Source organism: Alosa alosa, chromosome 12, assembly GCF_017589495.1.
Source record: "Alosa alosa isolate M-15738 ecotype Scorff River chromosome 12, AALO_Geno_1.1, whole genome shotgun sequence".
NCBI lineage: Eukaryota > Metazoa > Chordata > Actinopteri > Clupeiformes > Clupeidae > Alosa > Alosa alosa.
The window spans coordinates 13,044,750-13,066,733 of NC_063200.1; the positions used below are offsets into that span (position 1 = coordinate 13,044,750).

The 21,984-nt window shown below is 44.2% G+C and overlaps 3 protein-coding genes across 8 annotated transcripts in view; 2 read left to right on the forward strand and 1 right to left on the reverse strand.

Annotated features, from left to right (window-relative positions):
• Positions 1 to 3,558: 3,558 nt before the first annotated feature.
• Positions 3,559 to 10,309, forward strand: rassf6 (Ras association domain family member 6). 2 transcript variants are annotated; one of them, XM_048259154.1, is made up of 11 exons: positions 3,559 to 3,734; positions 4,980 to 5,061; positions 5,470 to 5,548; positions 6,460 to 6,620; positions 7,327 to 7,427; positions 7,657 to 7,847; positions 8,412 to 8,513; positions 8,670 to 8,721; positions 8,986 to 9,104; positions 9,720 to 9,817; positions 9,975 to 10,309. In XM_048259154.1, the coding sequence occupies exons 2-11, from the start codon at positions 5,003 to 5,005 to the stop codon at positions 10,048 to 10,050; spliced, it is 1,038 nt and encodes a 345-aa protein (XP_048115111.1). In that variant the 5' UTR covers positions 3,559 to 3,734; positions 4,980 to 5,002; the 3' UTR covers positions 10,051 to 10,309. The 2 variants fall into 2 exon arrangements, with proteins under 2 accessions (XP_048115111.1, XP_048115112.1); XM_048259155.1 differs by lacking the exon at positions 5,470 to 5,548.
• Positions 10,310 to 13,278: 2,969 nt separating this feature from the next.
• LOC125304911 (cystatin-C-like) lies at positions 13,279 to 18,013 on the reverse strand. 2 transcript variants are annotated; one of them, XM_048259436.1, is made up of 5 exons: positions 17,880 to 18,013; positions 15,675 to 15,822; positions 14,540 to 14,691; positions 14,083 to 14,184; positions 13,279 to 13,692 (listed from the first exon to the last, which is right to left on the reverse strand). In XM_048259436.1, exons 2-5 carry the CDS (start codon positions 15,766 to 15,768, stop codon positions 13,612 to 13,614), a joined length of 429 nt encoding a protein of 142 aa, XP_048115393.1. In that variant the 5' UTR covers positions 15,769 to 15,822; positions 17,880 to 18,013; the 3' UTR covers positions 13,279 to 13,611. The 2 variants fall into 2 exon arrangements, with proteins under 2 accessions (XP_048115393.1, XP_048115392.1); XM_048259435.1 differs by lacking the exon at positions 17,880 to 18,013 and having other exon boundaries at positions 15,675 to 16,012.
• Positions 18,014 to 18,023: 10 nt separating this feature from the next.
• Positions 18,024 to 21,984, forward strand: part of tmem267 (transmembrane protein 267) — a 7,883-nt gene continuing 3,922 nt past the window's right edge. The window contains exons 1-3 of one of the 4 annotated variants that reach the window (XM_048259432.1): positions 18,024 to 18,222; positions 19,067 to 19,377; positions 20,374 to 20,795. In XM_048259432.1, the coding sequence (XP_048115389.1) occupies positions 20,424 to 20,795 (372 nt within the window). In that variant the 5' untranslated portion in view covers positions 18,024 to 18,222; positions 19,067 to 19,377; positions 20,374 to 20,423. Of the gene's footprint in view, positions 18,303 to 19,066; positions 19,378 to 20,373; positions 20,796 to 21,984 lie in introns of all 4 variants that reach the window. The other 3 variants (XM_048259431.1, XM_048259433.1, XM_048259434.1) reach the window with 3 other exon arrangements.

A 21,984-nucleotide genomic window follows, 5' to 3' on the forward strand; every position in this document is an offset into this window, starting at 1 on the left:
TATTTTGCAATCTGTTTTCTTTGGCAACACTGCTTCACTAAGTAATGCCAATAAAGCTCCAATGAATTGAGCGAGAGAGAGAGATTGAATGAATGAGAGCGAGAGAGAGAGAGAGAGAGAGATATTAGTTTGGCAGGTCATGTCAAAGTCAGTTCGAGTCACGTTTCAACCAGTCAGGTCCTTCAGGAGACATTAATGAATTAATGAGTCATTCATGGAATCAATGATAAGTTCCGTAGTGTGGACAGCTGGGTGCAGGGGGTTCCGCTGCAGAACTTGCAGATGTCTTGACCAAGGAGGCCTTGCCATTTAGAGGGATGTCACCTAATACCTTGGCACAGTAGCTTAACTAATGTAGCCTCAATATATTATGCACGAGGATGTCATTACCATACTCTGAATGATAAAAATACATTTATGTTTACATTATGTATCTGGTGTTGAAGGACATTTGTTACATCTATTCTCAGTTTTTTTATGCTTAATTTTTCTCATTTTTCATTTTCAAATCGATTGATTGACATGAGACATGAGTGAGGTCATGAACCACACACGTACAGTATGAATGAACTTTGTTAACTGTAAGAACACATTGCTTAGAGTTAGACCATTAACAGATTGTGTATTTTGGCATCCTTACAACTTCCTCCACACGGGGAGACTTCCTCTACTCGCCACTGTCAACGAAAGTCCATCTCATTATCAGTGCTACTATGCTGCCATCTACTGCTCACAAAAGGAACTACATCCACATGAAACAAGCAACAGGCTATATTCATTCTCTTTTGTTTTCACTTTATCAACATATCCTGCTATCTCAAAACCATTTGATTATCTAACATACAATAAATCAAACTTAACACATAACACAGATTTATATGGCAAGAATATAGTGAATAGCTGTCTGTCGGATTCTGGTGTCTGGTGTCAAAGACGTGCATGTGCCAACAGCGCAGCAAGAGCCCAGCAAAGCTGGAAGGTCAGAGTCCATGTGCTGCTTTGAAGCAGCCTGGAGTGATAAGCGAGAGGTAGGGAGGAGTGGTGGAGGTGGGGTGGCGGGTGGGGTCTTATGTCTCTCATATGGATCTCAGTACAGTCACCATGGTCACTACAGCAGGCATACAGACGTGCCTCACAACAAGGGGAAAAAAAAGGCTGATAAAAGCCGTCAGCCCATCAGTTTGCTACGCAGCTGTTCAACACAATATCAAAGCAGGGATCCATTACTGCGTTACATCCATTTCAAAAAGAGGTCTTTAAAGAGCAGATGGTGACACTGTGCTCACATGCAAGATTTCTCTCAAGGCGCCATGGGAGGAGGAGGAGAGAGAGAGAGAGAGAGAGAGAGAGAGAGAGAAAGTGCCTGATGTCGCTAGCTGCTACTGCCTGCTCGAGTGATGCAGAGAGGGCTCTAGTGTTGGGGAGGGAATGACTGAGTCTGGAGAGATGAGAGGGAGAGATTGAGGGCTGGAATGAAACCAGGGCGTCTTGTGCTGTAGGCTTTCACAAATTAACACCAGGCTGGAACCCTACTGCCGGCTCACCAACTTATTTAGAATTATTTGAAGAGTTAAGCCCTGCATATACAGTATACATACATCCTTCTGACATGCAAAGTGAGTCGTTTTAAAATTGGTGTATATAAAACGTTCATTTCCCCTTTAGATGTGAATACAGCCTCAATAATTGGCTAATTTTGAGATGCATTGGGTTGCCACAACAGGTTTTTCCAGAAGAACTAAGCACTTTGCAGAGTACTGTAACAAGCTTTTCCTCTTACATGTGCACTGAGCATCTGTAAATTCCATGGAATATAAAAGAATGTAAAGTGTTACCCATACTTGTTATATTGTGTAACTACACATATCACATCAGTGGTATTTTTGGACTCTAGATCTTAAATAACCTTACTGTCTCAACCAGCCCAAGTAATTATAATTTATCAAAGTGCCGATGTGTCTTATGTTTATGATCGTTGCAAGTTGAAACATTGGAATAACCATTAACAATAATAGCAAACATTAAATTACAATTAAGAATACCCATTTATTGGACAACCCTTAATACCAACTATTAATGATAATGATGATAACACTACTACTACTACTACTACTACTACTACTACTATTACTACTACTAGGCTACTACTAATGATAATAATAATGATAGTAAGTAGTATTAATAGTGATAGTAGTATTAATAGTAGTAATAGTAGTAATAGTAGTAGTATGATGGTAATTTCAATTTATTCAATTCAATTTCAATTTATTGTGCTTATATAGCGCCAAAACATTACACATGTATCATGGCGCTTTACAGAATGTAGGTAATCAGAGAAAAAGAAAAGAGGGAGAAAAGAAAAGGAAGAAAGATAGAAGGAAGGAAGGCCCATGGGTAACAGGGGGGAGGAAAAACTCCCTAGAATTGGAGATACATATAGGAAGAAACCTCGAGCAGATCCACGACTCAAGGGCCTGACCCATCTGCCTAGGGTCAATACAGGACAGTAAGGTCTGTAAACAATGACAAATGCATATGACAGTCGGGTGTGGAGAATAGGACATGGTGTTTAAAGCACCTGAGGTGAAAGTTACAAGAGGTGGGATGATTACGTATCCGGTATGATAAAGCATTAATCATGATTTAGTGAGAGAAAGTGCAATAGTCCGGCATCGGAAATGTCCAGGAAAGAAAGTTGTCAGGGGGCAAGTAGTGGGTCAGCAGACAGGCCAGAATCCGGGCAGAGTTGTCATAGGCAGGTGATGGGGCTGTACGGGCCAGGAATCCAGGTAGGGGGACAGTAATACAGCAGTCAAGGATGGGACTTCAGGTGGGATGGGTAAGAGGAGGGCCAGGCACACGGATGGTTGATGACTGGTGATGATATACCTCACAAGTGAGGTACAGTAAGGGAGGAGAAAGAGAAAGGTAGAATGGGTTAGTATTACTTGAAATCAATGTGGTTAATGTAAAGAAGTGATCAGTGGTGCTATATATTGTTACAGTAAATTATAGTGAGAATGGGCAAGAGAGGGAGAGTTGAGAGAAAGAGGGTAGGGGAGAGAGGAGAGGGGAGGGGGTTGTACGGCGTGGCACATGAGAAGTCCATGACAGCACTATGCTATAGCAGCATAACTAAGGCATGGTGAGGGGTAGTCGACACCAGCGCAGGTATGGTCAGTGACCACCATCTCACGCGCGACTGGGGTGCCAGTCACACGAGGACTCAGCAGGGTGGTCCATTCCAAAATCCCCGAGATGGGTGAAGTTCCACACCACACCATACCTAACTATGGGAGGCAGTAAAGCGGTATGTTTTAAGTCTAGACTTAAAAATAGGGAGGGTGTCTGCTAATCGAATTGTAATAATAATAATAATAATAATAATAACGTGTTTGCTTTTGTCCTCCCTGGCATATAAATGGTTAATGTCTCCTGGGCCGTACGCTGTCAGCCAGGTGTGAGGTTTATGCTGTGGGTGTGTCCGCCAGCCAGCGTCGAGGCAAGCCCAACCTACACACCTCGACCAAAGGTGAGTCATATTATGCTAGTCTGCCTCCTCTCACAACTGCGCCTCGGTGCAATCCACAAAAACACACTCCGATCTACAACTCAGCTTTTCCCTGTGCTTCAGAACCCACAGAAGGGAAAACACAAGGCTTCCAATCACTTCACATCACTGCCATAAGAGGAATGTAATCAAGCACAGTCACAGAGCTTCTTACTGAACACAGGTGGGTCGAAGCTTTGTTTTACTTTCGCTGTTGGTTTGAACAGGTGGTATCATGTAGCCTACATCACGCATAGTCACCACACAGATCCCCCGGTGTGTTTGTGTTTGATCTTGTGCCTGCTTCATAAGAGAGGAATGCTCAGAGACTAATGGTTTTGGTGGCTTACTATAGAGACAACTTCAAAGTCCTGTGTAAAGCCTTCCAAACCTTAGAAATCAAGGGTCTGTACGCATTTTCCATGTTCCTTTGTGCAGAATAGGGTGTGTTAGCACACCGACTGTGATTGGCAGGCAGCTGTGCCTTTGGGGGGGACAAGGTGTTTTGAACGTTGTTGTCTTTGAGAGGTTTTAGAGATATAAAGGACATTGCTCCATCTGTCTGGATGACAGTATTTAAGGTTTTTTTCATTGTGAAACAGAAGTATTGACATAGATGTGTTGACACAAGAGACACAGCTAGTATATGTGGACTGTGGTCAGTCTGTGATTTGTGAGGAAAAGCATAGAGCACGCTCAGGCGTGATGATAGGGTTACCACACACACACACACACACACACACCGAGAGAGAGAGAGAGAGAGGACCAACCAAGAGAGAAAGAAGGAGAGACAGAGAGAGAGAGAGAGAGAGAAAGAAACAGAGAGATTAAGTTGAAATACCACTGCACATACGGTGCTCGGCCTACACAGTGATTAAGTCTGAGGAAGCCAGCCTCATACGTGTGGTGGTGTCGCTAGGGCAACGGCAGTGAAAACAGCTGGCATGGCCCGGGCAGGATGCACTCTCTCCAACAAGCCTCCCTCTTTCCAGCGGAGATGGCTTATTTGGAGAGCTCTATTTGAAATACCAGAAATTCCTCTGCTTGACAGCATACATGTCCAGACACTGAGCCACTGTTGGATGGAAAAAAACGAATACGTGCATGATGTGGTTGCATTTGGTTGAGATAGGGATGAAAACATAACAGCAAAAACAACAAATTCAAAGCATGTTGCTGTTTGTGCTAATGTTGTTGTTATTATGCTGTCTGTGTTCTAAGGCTGTGTGCATGCGTGCGTGCATGCGTGCGTGTGTCTATGTGTGTGTGTGTGTGTGTGTGTGTGTGTGTGAGTGTGTGTGTGTGTGTGTGTGTGTGTGTGTGTGTGTGTGTGTGTGTGTGTGTGTGTGTGTGCATGTGCGTGTTTGTGTGAGGGTGTGCCAATGTTTGTTTGCTGGACAGAGTAAACATTTGCGATATTGTCCTGCAGATCTGGTGTGTGCTGTGGTGGAAATGGAAACAGGCAGGCCTCCATCTGTTATTAACATCGGGGATGGCAGGTCTTTCTCCAGGTAGGCTTTTCCCCACGCCGTGCTCATCAGCAACCTATTGTGGCCTCTGGCAGGCTCTTTGGGCTTTGTGTAGAACAGAATGACCATTGTCCCTGCGTTATTGCTGTATTTCATGGGAATACAGCAATGGCAGGTGAAGTGGTGTGCATTAGCCATCTGGCATGTATAAATAGCCTCCACATCATGCAGCATAGTTGATGGTAATCAGAAAGTTTGTAAATATTCCAACTGGTGTCATAATGTATGGTATAATGACTTTTTAAGAATATGCATGTGCATGTGCATAGAGAAATCTATAAAGGAAGCATAGTCAAAATGGTAATTATAATGGGGAATTAGTGAGGTGTGAGATATTGCATTCATAAGATATCTCTTTCCAAATTCTGAAAATCATTTTTTTTGCCCTAGGGTTGAATTTTTGTCCTTACTGGACACGTACAACTGCTTCTTAAGAGACAAGTCTCATCTTCACCTTCACTATCATGAGGTAGGTACTGTAGGTAGGTGGGTGGGTAGGTAGGTGGGTAGGTAGGTAGGGTGGGTAGGTAGGGTGGGTAGGTAGGAAGGTGGGTAGGTGGATGGGTAGGTGGGTGGGTAGGAAGGTGGGTAGGTGGGTAGGTAGGGTGGGCAGGTGGGTAGGTAGGTTGGGTTGGTAGGTGGGTAGGTAGGGTGGGTAGGTAGGTGGGTAGGTGGTGGGCACTTTCCTTTCAGAGTCAGACTCACATTTAGTTCTGTATTTATCCCAAGGGGATAATCTTTTTCACACATCAGAGGTTTCAAGCAGCAAGAGCTAAAACATGAAGAGACGTCCTCTTTTCCATTTAACAGATAACAATAACCTTCTCCCCACATAACATATAACAGATAACAATAACCCTCTCCCCACATAACATATAACAGATACCAATAATCCTCTCCCCACATAACCAAAACATGTAGACAGAACAGCATTAAGCAGACAGTCAGCATACATACGTTATATGACAAATACCAAAACCCTGTTCCCACTCCGCTCAGTCTTGGTGCATACAGCTCTCTCCCCCACAATAGGTAATATCACGGCAGCAACACTGCAGCCAGGCAAAGTAGCCACTGCACTGTGAGCTGTGGGCTGTTCATGCTCAAAACAAAACATTCATACTCTTGCCGCCGGTTATTGTCAAATTGAATTCAGTCTCAAACCAAATCCACTCTGCTGACACACACAGAATACTTTTCATTTAGACTCCGCTCTGGCAACAGAGAGCACTTTCACTGTTGCCCCTGATACATCTGTTACCCCCTCAGCAGGGGGTGAGAATCGATGCACAACGACTCTGGTTCACACGTCAGTTTTAAGTGGTTGGAAATGGATAAAAATGCTAAACAATTTGTCGCCCTCTGCTGTCTGTCCTGCAGAATGCTGGAGAGGTGACAGTTGAGGGCTTCCTGGTGATCTCCTGGGGCGTGAAGAGGCCCATCCGCCTGATGATCCAGGATGAGAGACAGATCCTCCCGTGTGAAAATCCACAGTCATCTCTGGAGGGTCACGAGCCCATCAGTCCCCCTGGAGGCAAGAGGTTAAATGGAACACTACTTACCAAGGCGAAACTTTGAGTTGAACATCATGGGGGTTGAGATATTTTAAACCTGTGCTACATACAGCTAGCCTGACTCCGCCTATCTACTGTACGTAGATGCACTCATTTACATTTCCCTACAGTACTCCGTCTGGAATAGCTCTCGTTTACTTTGTTTACTTTGGCAACTTGTCTCCGAACCAACCAGCGAACAGAGGGCGTTCCTGAGAGCGCTTACGTTTAAGTTGGCAAGTCTATCGTTATCGTTGTGTCCCCCGTGGTTAACATACTGTACTGTACGTCATTACCAAACGTTAGTGATTGAACTCCAATGATTTCAAACTTCAGACAAGTGTCCACCCTTTTAGGAAATAAACGTTTGCCAATGGATCTAGGCCAGATTCTCTGGGATCCAGGCTAACATACAGCAGCTCTGTGCAATGCCCCTAAAGCTGCCCCAAAGGCCTTGTGCTTTTACCCTAAACATGCTTCCCATGAATTCTTTCAGGTCTGTTAGGACTAGCAGGCTTGCATCAGGCAGAGCAGGAGAACACATTATTATTCCATGAATTCATTTATCTTTAAATGGAATGGATTTGAGAAGAATGAGCACGTAGACAACAAGCCTGATCCAGACACTCCATCAGGTTTTTCCCTTGCGTCTGACGTCACTAACACAGAGGCGTATGGCGTTTCCTGTTCTCAGAGGCATGACGCGCTGGGGAGAGTTTGACGATCTCCTCTGCATCGATGAACTGGAAGAGAGCAAGCCCAACCTTCTAGAGGACCATCCTGTCCTCACACAAAGTTTGTTATTTTACTACTTTACTCGTTATTGTAAAAAAAAATGTTTTCAAATTCTTATTAAAGTTTGCAATTTCATATTGACCGTGGGGAATATTTTTACATTACATTTATTTGCATTACAATTACAATTTATTTTAAATATAGTATATGGTTTTCTCTTGTTTACAAAGCACATACTGTATCCTACCCTGGAGATGTTAACCCTTGACCCTTGACCTTCTGCCCCCAGCCAGCAGCTATGAGAGCAGCACCCTGAGGGCGCCCCGTCCCAAGCCCATCACGGAGGAGAGCTCTGTCCTCTTCCGCACCCTCAGCGACGCCTCACTGGTCAAGAAGAGAGTCAAGAGCAAGACGGCGGCCGAGAGACAGCGCGCACGACAGCACCGATTCTCCATCAACGGACACTTCTACAACTATAAGGTCACAAGGGGTGTGGGGGCCGGGAAAAGGGCAATCTGATTGGTTGTAGGGTAGGGGAAAGGGCAATCTGATTGAATGGGGTGTGGGGGAGACGGCAATCTGATTAGTTGTTAGGTAGAAGAGATGGCAATCTCTTTGAGCGTTTCCCAAAACCATAGTTGCTAACCTGTTAGCTTGTTAGTTGGTTGGCAATGGGAAATTGCATTGCAACCAACAAAGTAACTTGTAATCTAACTTGGTTACTTTTAAAATCAAGTAATCAGTAAAGTAACTAAGTTACTTTTTAAAGGAGTAATCAGTAATCAGCTTACTTTTTCAAGGTAACTGTGGCAACACTGGACAGGACTATCAGATTGTATGTTGGATAGGGGAATTTCAGGATTTCTCAGGAAGTTTTATTTTTTCAGGAAGTCTTTCCTAATTCCTTGATGAAAATGTTTTCTTTTCACCTTCAGTCAATTTCTGTTCCCTTGGTTAATTGAGGAGGAAAAGATTAGAATGTTAGAATGTTTTTCTTAAATGTCTTTTTTATTATTATTTTGTGAAACCATTGTGGCTCTGTAGACGTCCATCTTCACTCCTACCTATGGCACCACCACCAACGTACGCATCGACAGCCGGATGAAGACCCAGGAGGTCATCAGCCAGCTCCTGCACAAATTTAAGGTTCAGTTCTGGCTCATGCCACATGGCGGCGCCACTAAGTCCTCAACTGGCTTTCAGTCAACATGAGTTGTAATAGAGAGGCCTATTACTGTAGATGTCCTCTGTATGAAGGACACACACTGCAGTCTGTGTTTTACACCTCATCTCTCTCCTCAGATAGAAAATGCCCCAAATGAATTTGCTCTCTACTGCATTCACCAAAGTGGCGGTAGGTGCACTTTCATGGCTTTCATATCATGGCTATATCTGAATTTATAAAGATAAATGTTGTACTAAAAGAAGGTGACAAAGTTTTATGTTTTATTTTTTTTATTTTATAAAAACAGTAACATTTGTGTAGTCATGAGTGTAAATATTCTATTCTGTTCTGTTCCTATCTGATTCTGTTATATTATATTGTATTGTAATGTATTCTATGGTGTGCCCCCTATTGTATTGTAATGTATTCTATGGTGTGCCCCCTTGCATGCAGAGCGGAGGAAGCTGGCCTCCACTGACCTGCCTCTGCTGGAGCGGGTCCTCCAGGGTCCCTCAGAGAGCATCATGAGGGTCTTCTTGATGGACACTGACGAGCAGGAGGTTAGCAATGATGTGAGTAGTGCCAGTACTCTCTCTCTTTCTTTCTCTCTCTCTCCCCATTTCTCTTTCTCTCTCTCCCTCTCTCTCTTGCTCTCCCTCTCTCTCTCTCAGATGGTTATTGGCTGCTCGAAGGTCCTCTCTCTCTCTCTCTCTCACACACACACACACACACACACACACACACACACACTACTACAAACTACAAAACTGACAGTGCAAAGATGACGACGTGTCAGTCTATAAAAATGTAGATGTCAGTATTTATCCAAATGAAGCCATGTATTGCAAAGAACTGATGACTCTGAAGACGTGCTATGCCTACTGTTTGAATTCAGTCAACAGTCCCAGTGGCCGTTTGAATTAAAATTATTTTCTGTATGACCATCATTCTCATTGACTGTCTATTTTTAATCTTCTTACTTAGAAAGCTCAGTCAGCAGGAAAAAAATATGGGCAATACGAATGAACACCCCTGTTATACTAAAATAGTCTGTAACCATAAATAGTTTGCCTTGGCATTTTGGTTTGGTTGGGTTTTGGTTTGGATTTAGCCCCTAAAAGGTTGAGATCCCCTGATCTATGGAATAGTGTGTAGCTGGGCTCATAGTGCATGCTCTCTGTGTTCAGGTGGCGCAGTATCTAAACCTGGAGCTGCCCATCCTGGAGAGGGTTCTCTGGACGTTACAAGACGAAGAGAATCGGCAAGTTCAAAGGGTCATCTCAAAGTAAGCTCTCTTACTTGTACTCACACTGTTGCACAACAAGTGAATGCACTTCTTTGCTAAAGGGATACCTCTTGGCATAGACTACCCCAGGCTGTGTTCTGTGGGCATTGGGTGGGACTGATCTGAAAGGGGCTACAGATGCCTTCTTGCCCCACAGGTACCGACAGCAACACCACCTCTTGACCCACTTTCTGACCTCAAAGCTGGCGCCCAAGACAGAGACCGCAGTGTGACGGGCAGCTGCCCAGGACTGGCAGGCCCCTCTGTGAGCCCGTCGCTGGCACCACCGGCAGGCCAGACTGGGCTTTTGGCGTCGGTGTCTGGGGTGCATATGGCACAGTAAAAACCTCACTCTGAACTCTCCACTGGTTGGAAACTGGGACTGTATTGCAGTCATTTTTGAGAAAATAATGTTTATAGGATTTTTATGGGGGTGTATTACTGTTGTATATGACTCAGATTCATGTGAATAAACATCTAAGTTTCATTTAACTATAATGTGCAGTTTCCATTTCTTAACTACTGAGTTACTAGTTTTTTTAATTATGTGGCCATGTATGGTGACATTAAGGTATACCAAATGTTACTTATTGTCTATTTATTTTTTAAAGCAAACAAGTCTATAAACAATGTATTTAAACCTGTGTCGAAGTCAAAACAAACAACCAAAACATTTAATAAACAACCAAACCACTGATATGCTGCTGTAGCAGAAAGCAACATATTCAACAGTTCATCCAACAATCCACATCCATTTGACAAAATACCAAAATGCTCTCAGTGGTAAAACTGTAATGCTTTGGGGCTCCAGTCTCATAAGTGCACTGCTGAAGAGTTTCTTCCTAAAGATGTTTTGTGCAGCAGCTCAAGACTCTGAACAGTTCTATCTGCACCTGCTCTTCACTTGGGGTTTAACAGAATTGAGGCTGTAGGTCACTTCAAAGTCACACTGCTTTCTCTGTAGAAGGAAATAACATACAACACATACAACACATAAACATACATATGGAAAGCACATGTAACATATAACTTGCTGCTTGTATATACAAGCAACTAGCAAACAATGTTTATTATTAACTAAATGAACATGTTTGAGAACAATGAATTTGTCAGGAAGGAAGTTGCATGAACTGAGCATCGTGCAACACCGTATTTTATCTTCTATCTCAAACGGCCTTTGGCTGAATTACTTCCTCCCTCGTACCTCTTTCCCCATCTCACACTTCTTCAGGTCCACGTGTTCAGATTTGGAACATTTGGTTTCTCCAATCGTCGCTATTATCTTGTAATGTATTGCATTTGTCACCTGCATTTACAAAAACAAAAGTCAGACAGTTTTGCATTGAGAGGAACTTGGAGACTGCACAGAAAGTAGGCTGTGACTCTACCTGCTCTATATCAGCTGTCATGCTCGTGTAGACATAAGAGTATTAAGGCCTCTGCACATAGACACTGACATGAGTTGGGCTTACTCCACTTTCGACATTTGATTACATTAGATAACATTGTTTTCAATACAGCCCTGCACATTAGCATTGAACTCTGCTGGCTCCGCCATGTCGATTATGATGTTCTATTTTTATTGGCTCAATAAAATCGAATTGTTTATCGAATGCTTGTCAGTTGGTGTGTGGACAAGTGACGGAAACTGTTGGCATACTCATGTCAGTGTGCAGAGTACTTCAGAGGGAATAAACAGTCCTCCTTCTGGAATGTCCTGCATTCATGCGGTACCTGGGCCGACGCTGAGGTGACATGGACCAGTCTGAAGTAGTTGGGGCTGTTGGCTTTCATGCTGAATCGGTCCACAGCTTCCTTTGCCACTTCTTGGACCTGCTGACTCTCTGGGTCGAGAGGATTCCAGCCTCCCGGGACAGCAAGGTGGAAAACAAACAAAGAAAAGAAAAAAAAATCCAGTAAAACATATCGGTAGTGGAGAAGTACTTAGAGTCCCCACAGAGAGCTACACAAAGGTTTATTTGTTCGCACCTGCCGTAGCTTTTAGTTGTGGGCCAAGGGTGTGCCACGTGGACACTAAAGAGACCTTCCCATCTCTATAAGTACATATACATTCTTATAGTTACATGACATAACAACTAATGTATGTTGAGGTTTTCTTCGTCTTCGTTTTTATCCTCAACATGCCAGTTTAGAATTATTGCTCCTACAGCAATCAATCATTTTGCTAAAATAAAGAAAGTAAAGACCACAATGCAAAACCTACACACACACACACAGCAGTACTCACCCCCCATCTTTTTCTCCTCCACAGCCCCCTCGCCAGGGGCTATCTGGCAGACTGAAAGCAGCGTCAGCAGCATGGTGACCCACAAGGCCATGGTCACAGCAGTGCACTGGTGTGTGTGTGTGTGTGTGTGTCAGGCAGACAGCGGGACAGAGAAAGGTGCTCAGAGGCTGGCGGCTGACGGTGACTGAGACATTGATGTCTCACACACTAGAAAGATAAGCTCAGAGCTCCTCCAAAGTTGCCTTCAGCTTCCAGCTTGCCATCAGTAATGCATGCCGAGGGATTTACTGCCCCCTATTGATCATTGTGCAGAATGCTGAGTGACAACAGAAGCCTTCATGGTGATGTGGGGCATTTTGAACATTTTGGCCATTTTTCTCAAAACTCATTTCTAGCTGAGACACTATATCTGACCGTCTCTCTCTCTCTCTCTCTCTCTCTCACACACACACACACACATGCACACAAAGAAACAAACATGTAGAGGCTCAGTTTCATGGTAATGTGACATACTGCAAAAATCAATACTACTGCACTTTCATGAGCTGAAGGAGATCAAGCCTCAAACATGCTTGAAACATTCTCTAAGCCTCCAGCGTTTGTGCGCAGTAAAAACTCCCCTCCAAACTCTCCACTGGATGGGAACTGTGATTGCGGTCCAGTAATATTGTGAGACTGATGTTTATAGGAATTTTATGAGTGTGTTTACAAGGTTTACAGCTGAATGTAACTCTTGTTACATTCATGTACTGTAACCCAGTTTCCATATACAAGCAGTTCTGAAATAACCACTTTTAGAGATTGTATTATGCAATCAAAGTCTCAAAATCAAATTCTTAATCCAACATTTACTCAGAAGCAGGCAATCCCATATACAGTGTGTGGTGTCTGGGAGGAGGAATAAACAGTTCTCTTTGCAAACGTAGCGTAACATAGCGCTGGTTGCTAAGGGCAGGGCTGTGGGAAAGCAGTGGAAAATGGCATCATTACTAAGAATGAGTAATGACACAGGACTCGGTATACCACTCTCCTGGCCGCCACTCTGGCACCGTGGAAACAGACATCTTTGAAAAGCGCACTGTGTCTGAACAGGGCCTACTTTCACGTCTTCTTGAAGCAAAGCACTTCATTGTATATTCTGATGAAGCTTTCACAGAAGACAACCAATAAGACTCGGACTCGTGATCAAAAATAGAACACAAATACGCGGGTGCACTGTTGTAATGTGAGCGATAAGTTGATGTTTATTCACTCCCCACTCCACTCACACAGATCCAAGGTTGGGTACGTAATGTCTCCAGACATGACAGACTGCTGACTAACATTTCTAAAAATACTAACTTTAGTCATCCAAACCTCATTAAAAAAACATTCTTTCACATGAACAATAAATAATATCTTTACCTTTTACAGCGAAATGCCAAAAAGTTAGAAACGTGTAAAAAATCCCATCCTTTTAAAACCTGCTAAAGCTATACAAAATAACCCCCTGATAGCCTCCTCTCTAGACTGAATAATCCTAGAATCCTCTCAAGCAAAACAGTCTTTATCTCTTGCATGATGCGGTCAGCACTGTGAGCTCATTGTTGCGTGGGTTGTACTGGACGTGGAACTTACACTGCAGTCTCTATAGAAACACAACAAAACAAACACGATGTGTTATTATGAGCAGAAATAACTACCAATAACTCATATGTACACAGATATCATAAGTCTTTCCTAAGCTTTTACCTCAGTGAATATAACGAGTTTAAAAATAGAGCATGGTGTCCAATAAAGTATATTTACTTTCTAAGTACTTTATGGACCCTTTCAAGAGAGTTCCATTATCAGCATCATAGTTGGCCCCACAAGACTTCCTTTTTAACATTCCATATGTTATCTTAATGCAGAGGAAGTAGATTGGGGCCCAAATAGAACGTTCAAGCATTGTTTTTGTTTTTATTGTTGAAAGGGTCTATTTACAATATAAAGCTAATTTTATGTTCTTGTGCCCCAGAAGGCAATGTGGACATACCTTTTTAGCCATGTCACATGTCTCTAGGTCGGCGTTTTCAGATTTGCGACACTTGGTCTTTCCAATGGTGGCTGTTATCTTGTAGTTGATCATATTGGTCACCTGTGTACAGAGGGCAGGATCAGAACGGTGTACAGTAGCTTGAATGTCCGTCCTCCTCTATTGATGACTTTGGATAAAAGTGTCAGCTAAATGAATGAATGTAATGTTAATGTAAGAAAATTCACTTAATATTCAAATATTTCATATTTTTCCATAAATGTTACTGCCGATATATTCCTTATAGTCTAGACTCTAGATCATTCCCAATGCACACTTGTGTTGATGAAACACAGCATGCCTGAACAGCCCAGTGTCTTTGGACAACAGACGGCTAAATGCCTGAATGTATGTACAGTAAATGTTGAGTGTCTCTAGACAACTGAGGGCTAAATGTCTGTATGTAAATGTTGAGTACCTGGGTCTCAGCAGTGGAGACCTCCAGAAGTTTGAAGTATTTCTTGGCCTTGGAGTCGGCATTAAACTGCTCGACGGCTTTCTTAGCGGCGGCTAGAACCTCAGGGCTCTCTGGACTCATGGAGCTCCAGCCTCCCAGCAGCGGCACGTTCCCTACGATCAGAGGACGTCACATGAAACACACGCAAGAGTCCGTCGCCATTTAAAAACCTCACAGCAGCCAGCAGCACGTTCCCTTCAGTCAGGGGACATCACAAAACACATAAGAGTCCGTCATCGGTTAAAAAACGTTCACAACAGCAGCACTTTCAGGACGCCACATACGAGTCTGTCTTACGAGTCCAAGCAGCACAACACAGGACTGCACAGGAGGAATCTAAGCAGCACAACACAGGAGGAATCTAGTAAGTAAGTATATATACTCTTTTGATCCCATGGGGGAAATTTGGTCTCTGCATTTATCCCAATCCGTGAATTAGTGAAACACACTCAACACACAGTGAAGTGAAGCACACACTAATCCCGGCGCAGTGAGCTGCCTGCAACAACAGCGGCGCTCGGGGAGCAGTGAGGGGTTAGGTGCCTTGCTCAAGGGCACTTCAGCCGTGGCAACTGGTCGGGGTTACAACCGACCACCCTCCGGTTACAAGTCCTAAGCGCTAACCAGTAGGCCACGGCTGCCCCAATGAATCTAAGCAGCACAACACAGGACTACACAGGCGGAATCTAAGCAGCACTGAGATGAACCTCCTTCTGAGGAGAACAACATGGAGTCTATTTTATGATTTTATGTTTACTTGATGTATTGACATAAATAAAATATCACTATACAATAAATAATGTACATAGCCATATGAGTACAACATAAACACCATGTTCGTGGATGTTTGTTTACATTAATCTGTAGGCATATACAGTACTGTCATCCATTAATGTTTGTGTAATGAGATAGCAAACTCTTTTTTTGTCCTCAACATATTCCAACGTTTTTCTTCATTGCCATAAGAAAGAGAGTGCTGACATTGCATAGCACAAAGGATCAAAACACACCTTACTTCACTTGTACCTCCATCACATATTCTATTCAAGGTAGACATACCACACTCAAACACCAGGAGAAAACCAAACAAACTGACTTGTACTGATAAGTTCCTCTTCCACAGGCTGGTCTCCAAGGGCCACCTCGAAGACCGAGATCATGGACAGGAGCACGATGATGTGGAAGGCCATGGTCCTAGAGGTACAGCGCAGCACAGCACAGAGCAGAGTGTAGCAGGTCGTCCGCTGGCAGAGAGAGAGGAGAGAGCGGAGAGCGAGTGAACCGCACGCCGAGGGAGACGGAGAGATATATACAGCCTCGGCTTTTCCCCTCGCTGATGGAATGTTTAACAACGGCGACAGCAGGACCACACCCCTTCCTGGCACAGAGGCTTGTGTGTCTGGAATGACTGGGCACTGTGACGCGCGCGCGCGTGCGTGCGTGTGTGTGTGTGTGTGGGTGTGTGTGTGTGTGTGTGTTTGGGTTTTAGTGAGTGAGCGAGTATGTGTGAATGCTGGTGTGTCTTTGTGTGGACTTTTGATGTGTGTCAGCTGGCAGAAAGGCCGAGCAGACAGTGAGTCAGAGAGAGAGAGAGAGAGAGAGAGAGAGAGAGAGAGAGAGAGAGAGAGAGAGAAATAAATAGACAGGCAGAGAGAGAGAGAAAGGGGAAGAAAGACGGGAGGAAAGGAAAAGAGAGAAAGAACGACAGAGTACAAGGGAGCCAGAGACAGTGTGCGGGTCGAGTAATCCCCTTACTGCCCTAAGCTAACGTCCTGCTGCCGGGGTGAAGCTCCCCCCCTGCTGTTGGGAGCGTGCCGGGGGGGGGGGTTCAGGTTCATTAGACAGAGCTACTTCAAGGAATTAATCAAGGTCTCATCGGGCATGCCATGAACGGACACGCACAGACACTCGCACACATAAACATAACCACACACACACATTTACACACTAACACACACACACACACCTGTGGGTGCACACCTAAGCCTCTGGCTTCTGTCTCTTTTGTCTGACTGTGTTGTGCGTCGTGTTGTGTGTTTTGTTCTGTGCTGCAGGGACAAAGTGAATATGTTGACCTGAGAGGGTTGGAATCACCAGCATGTCGTTACCATAGTGAACATTCAGGAACAGAGTGTGACATGTCTGAGTCATGCCCGTCTGAAAGGGTTGTGCTGACTTGTGCTGCGTTAGGACACTGTGTGTGTGTGTGTGTGTGTGTGTGTGTGTGTGTGTGTGTGTGTGTGTGTGTGTGTGTGTGTGTGTGTGCTGTGTTGACAGAGTGCATTGCAAACACACGCATACACAATGTCTCTCATCCGATCTGACATACGCTCATCTGCTATCAAAAATAATATACAGAGAAAGTTATGAGCAATCTAAAATTGTTCAAATGTGTCGCCAAATAATTGCAGCAACAAAATATCTATCTATCTATCTAGATAGATAGATAGATAGATAGACCAAATGTGGTATTTTCCATGTGAATGTCAAGATGGGGTTTAGGCAGGCTTGTGTTGAATGCAATGTGGTAAACAGCACTCCAGACATCAGCTCAGGTCACTGTTCCTGGAAGGCCTAAACCTGAGGACTGACATGAACTTCACAAAATCTCAAGCTTATCGGGCTTATCCCACACACTGGCCTGGACTTTTCCTGCTTTACAAAGGAGGCTTCAGACTTTCATTTCATGTAGACACAACACAAGCACATGAGACACCTACACATGTTTAATTCAGGGTAGGCTGTGGTCACATGAAGATTTCCAAGGTGCATTATTATTTTTTTCCCCCAAAGCAACCACAAGGTGGCAGAATTCCGTGTAATTTGAAAGGGAGGAAAAATCAGTTGTCATCGAGTAGTGTCGTGTTTTCTCACTCGGGACTGCCGACCTGGGGCTCTGGGGGATGACCGAAATTCTAGAACTGTAACTGACATTTGAAAGCATAGACTGTTCTATTAAGGTTTTTATACAGTCTATGTGTGAAAGGTTCAGCCAAAACAAAGATAGTCAAACTGTATTTCATTGTTTCATTCTATCCTACAGATGCACATCCTGTACATGCTTGCCTATGATATAGTTTAATGGACAATCTTTCTTTCTTTCTTTTTCAGCATGTTGTTAAAGGTAGGCTATGACTTTTGGCTGACGAATTCATGAACATGAGCTTCTCTGTAGTCATTGCAACTTTTATCAAACCACTTGGGTTTGTGGGGACCGCGGGCATTTCGAGCTTGCACAAAAGAAAGAGCAAGTGCCGGTTGTTGCAGGGTTCGTATACGTTTATAAAAAAATATGTTTTACCTCACCAGTCGATACAGTAATTTCGAGGTGTCGGATCTCGGAGGTGACTATACTGTAGGTTTGGTTTTCTAGACTCCTTCCTTCCTAGTGGTCTAGTCTAGTGTGGGTGATGGTGCAGGCTGGGCGAGTGTAGGCTGGACAGTGTTTGGTACCCAAGACTGGCTTCGTCACATTGGCTTTGTCAGCTCTGGCTTCGCCATCTAGCGCTTCCGGACTAAGTGATTGGCAGCTCTCTTCTCCAATGATGCGTGAACAATAACAAGGAAGGAGGTTTTTCGTAACCGGCTGGACAGTACACACGGAGCCTACTCGAACACAGTGCAAGAATAAGCTACACAATGTGGTGAGTGGAAATATTTTTGAATTGGATCTGCGTTGTCTCCAATCCCGCGTTGTTGACAAATTATGTGTGTTCTTCCTGCTGTGAGTCTGAAAATGCAATGCAATGACAAAGCTAGGTGGCTAAAACCGTCATCATTTGAAAGACATGCAACCAATTTAGGCTAACGTTAGCTGAGCTCGCTAACATGTCATAGCTTACCAAGACGCCCATCATATTTTAATTTATGTCAGGTTGGTAAAGACACGAATGTTAAGTATCCATCGCGGTATTATTACCACGCCTAAAACATAGTGAACATAGTGACAGAGATACCTGCATATTTTCGAGCTAGGGGTTGTTAAGTAGACATTTGTATTGGTTATTTGTTAGTGGTGTTGAATGTGTTGAATAATAATGGGCCATCTTGTGTTATATGTCTGTTGTCGTTTTCAAGACGTTGTAAACGTGTAGAATATGCATTCTAAACACGAATCGGACAAAAGTCAATGTGATGACCTATGTGAAAGTACTGCCGTATAGTCTTAACAGGATGCAACATTTACCTAACTAATGGGTTTGGTGTCAGAAGGGGATCCCGAGTGTTTGATATTAACCGTATTTGCTCTTTTTGCCTTTTTTACTTACTGACGTACTTATCAATATTAATACACACACACACATATTTGATCTAGTTACTCATTCCTGCACAGCTTGGGTTTGTGTGGACTGTTGGTGGGTTGACCTCCCCTGAGTGAGTGTCCGGCCTCCTGATTCTTTTTTTCTTCTTCTTCTGTGTGACGCTGCTTTCTTCTCCCGGCCCCCCTGTCCGTTTGTGTCTGACTCACACCACTGTTGTGATCCACAGAGCCAGCGCGCCCATTGATGGTTGACACAGTTTCCTCCACCTCCTCCGCCACAACTGCCCACGTGAGCCACCACTGTTGTGGGCGGAGGGATTCAAGCAGGCAGAAATTGATTGTTGGGTATTTTTGAGTTCCCTCTATATTTGTCAGCTTTTGTCAGAGTCGACAAGAAGACACAGGCCTCTCCAGAGCAAAAGCAAAGCATGCAATATGCAGTTTAGGCTGGCTGCATTGATCGGCACTATCCAATCATCTGTGAAGCAATGTGTCTTTTCAAAGGCATTTGACACTATCGGCTGATCTGTTGGCTACAGTATGTCTGTTTTCCCAGAGCTTGTTTTATGCCTCATGGGGGTTAAGTCAGTGGGTGATTTTTATTTGAGCTGGCAGTCAAAACACTTTTGTCTAGTGTAAAATAAAGAAAGCAAAAATCTGTCAAAGAAGGTTAGGTCATGCCATGAACTAACCATTGTGGTCTTGTGGCATATCTTTTGATGTTTTAAGGCTGTTTGCTTTTTTTCTTTGCCATATACCACTGACTAGGGATGTAACGATTACCGGTATAATGGTAAACCGTGATAAATGTTGACAATAACAATTACCGTTTTCATTTCAAATATCATGATTATCACGGTTGATTACCGCGGTGTGGAAACCTTGTGTTTAATCCTTCCCAGCTTCATCCGAGCCTGCTTTTGACATACAGTAGGCCTGGTACAATGAAACAAAACTGGTACCCTACTGATTCTGTTGTCTAATTGATGGTTTTAACTACGATTCGTATTAGGCTACTCCTGATTTTAAAAGGCGGAACTTTTTCACCGCAAAATGTGCACTGTGTCATGTAGCCACTCTGCGTCTTTTTATGTTCGCGTCCACATTAAATCCATTCCCCTCACGTTATCAGGAGAATACAGTAGCCTAAAGTTTTATTTTGAACGCTTACTTTGGTCTCACTCATTGCATCCAAATAACAGAAATAGCAAACTCCAAGTTGTGGTAGGTAGGGTAAGTTAAGCTATAAGCACATAGCCAATTAAACATGAAGAAAAAAGTGAACGGGACACTTTTTGAAACTATTTCAGCTTGTGTAGGCCTATCAGTACTTTCTGAACACACTTTTAGAAATACCGTGATAATACCGAAAACCGTGATAATTTAACCTCACGGTTATAGTGACCAAAATTTTCATACCGTTACATCCCTAATACTGACCATGGTAGAGGTTAAAGTGTAAGCTGCAAACCAACCTTGTTTGTTTTCTCACAGATCCTGTGTGTCTTTCTTTGTGTTTTTTCTCTATCTCTAGCCACACAGCGCAGTGCTGACCCCTTCCGTGGTAGCTGTGTGAGGTAAGCCATGCGGGGCTTTCACTCCAAGCTGGACGGGTCGTCTGCGGGCCTCACGGTGCCGCTGAGCCTGGCAGTGGAGACGGAGAAGGCCCAGGCGCTGCTGCAGACGTTCAGCACGGCGTCCCTGTTGGCCAGCGCTGGACTCGGCCTCTTCTGCCCGCTGGCCGACCACGTGCTTCAGACGCCGTTCGTGCTGCAACATGTGTGGCTGCGCGCCCTGCTGGACAACGGAGTCCACGGCATCATCGGACTCTGGTCCTGGGCCATCGTCATCGGCCTGCGGAAGAAGAGTGACCTCTACGAGGTGGCCCTGGCCGGGTTCCTGGCCTCCGTCATTGACCTGGACCACTTCTACCTGGCCGGATCGCTGTCACTCAAAGTGAGTCCCTGGTGACCTGTGGCAGCAATTTGCATTGCATTCAAAGCCATATACTATCATTTCGCACAGAGGAGTGTATATGTTAAAACAGGTCGGAGACTGCATCCATAAAGAAAAACCATACCTGATTCATTGTCACTCTCAAAGTGAGTTCCTGGTGACCAAGGGCGGTGGTAGCTATTTGGGCTAGCAGCATGCAGTATCCAAAGAGCTGGGCTAGCAGCACGCAGTAGCTAAAGAGCTGGGCTAGCAGCACGCAGTAGCTAAAGAGCTGGGCTAGCAGCACGCGGTAGCTAAAGAGTTGGGCTAACAGCACGCAGTAGCTAAAGAGCTGGGCTAACAGCACGCAGTATCTAAAGAGCTGGGCTAACAGCACACAGTAGCTAAAGAGCTGGGTTAGCAGCACGCAGTAGCTAAAAAGCTGGGCTAGTAGCACGCAGTAGCTAAAGAGCTGGCCTAACACACTGATCTTTAAAGAACTGTAAGTGTTCTTTATAGATCAGTGGGCTAACAGCACACAGAAGCTAAAGAGCTGGGCTAACAGCATGCAGTAGCTAAAGAGCTGGGCTAGCAGCACGCAGTATCTAAAGAGCTGGGCTAACAGCACGCAGTAGCTAAATAGCTGGGCTAGTAGCACGCAGTAGCTAAAGAGCTGGCCTAACACACTGATCTTTATAGAACTATAAGTGTTCTTTATAGATCAGTGGGCTAACAGCACACAGAAGCTAAAGAGCTGGGCTAGCAGCACGCAGTGGCTAAAGAGCTGGGCTAACAGCACGCAGTAGCTAAAGAGCTGGGCTAACACACTGATTATAAGTGTTCTTTATAGATCAGTGGGCTAGCAGCACGCAGTAGCTAAAGAGCTGGGCTAACAGCACACAGTATCTAAAGAGCTGAGCTAGCAGCACGCAGTATCTAAAGAGCTGGGCTAGCAGCACGCAGTAGCTAAAGAGCTGGGCTAGCAGCATGCAGTAGCAAAAGAGCTGGGCTAGCAGCATGAAAAGTTGTGGCCAATAACCAGAAAAGTTGTGGTTAGCAGCAGTGGAAATTCACATTGTATCCAAAGCCAATTACTGTATATCAGAGTACAGAGGAGCTTTCAGAGCTGCCAACTCTCACACATTGAGAGTGAGATTCATTCATTTGATTGGCTCCATGTGCTCTTATACCAATTGAATGCGTAAGGGTT

Excerpts from the sequence above, each read along its gene's own strand:
- rassf6 (XM_048259154.1), top strand. The coding sequence starts at position 5,003 with ATGGAAACAGGCAGGCCTCCATCTGTTATTAACATCGGGGATGGCAGG. Across the intron at positions 8,514-8,669 it reads AGCTCCTGCACAAATTTAAG|ATAGAAAATGCCCCAAATGA; the intron begins GTTCAGTTCTGG and ends CTCTCTCCTCAG. Across the intron at positions 9,818-9,974 it reads GTTCAAAGGGTCATCTCAAA|GTACCGACAGCAACACCACC; the intron begins GTAAGCTCTCTT and ends CTTGCCCCACAG.
- LOC125304911 (XM_048259436.1), bottom strand. The coding sequence starts at position 15,768 with ATGGCCTTCCACATCATCGTGCTCCTGTCCATGATCTCGGTCTTCGAG. Across the intron at positions 14,185-14,539 it reads TCTCCACTGCTGAGACCCAG|GTGACCAATATGATCAACTA; the intron begins GTACTCAACATT and ends CTCTGTACACAG. Across the intron at positions 13,693-14,082 it reads CATGTGACATGGCTAAAAAG|AGACTGCAGTGTAAGTTCCA; the intron begins GTATGTCCACAT and ends GTGTTTCTATAG.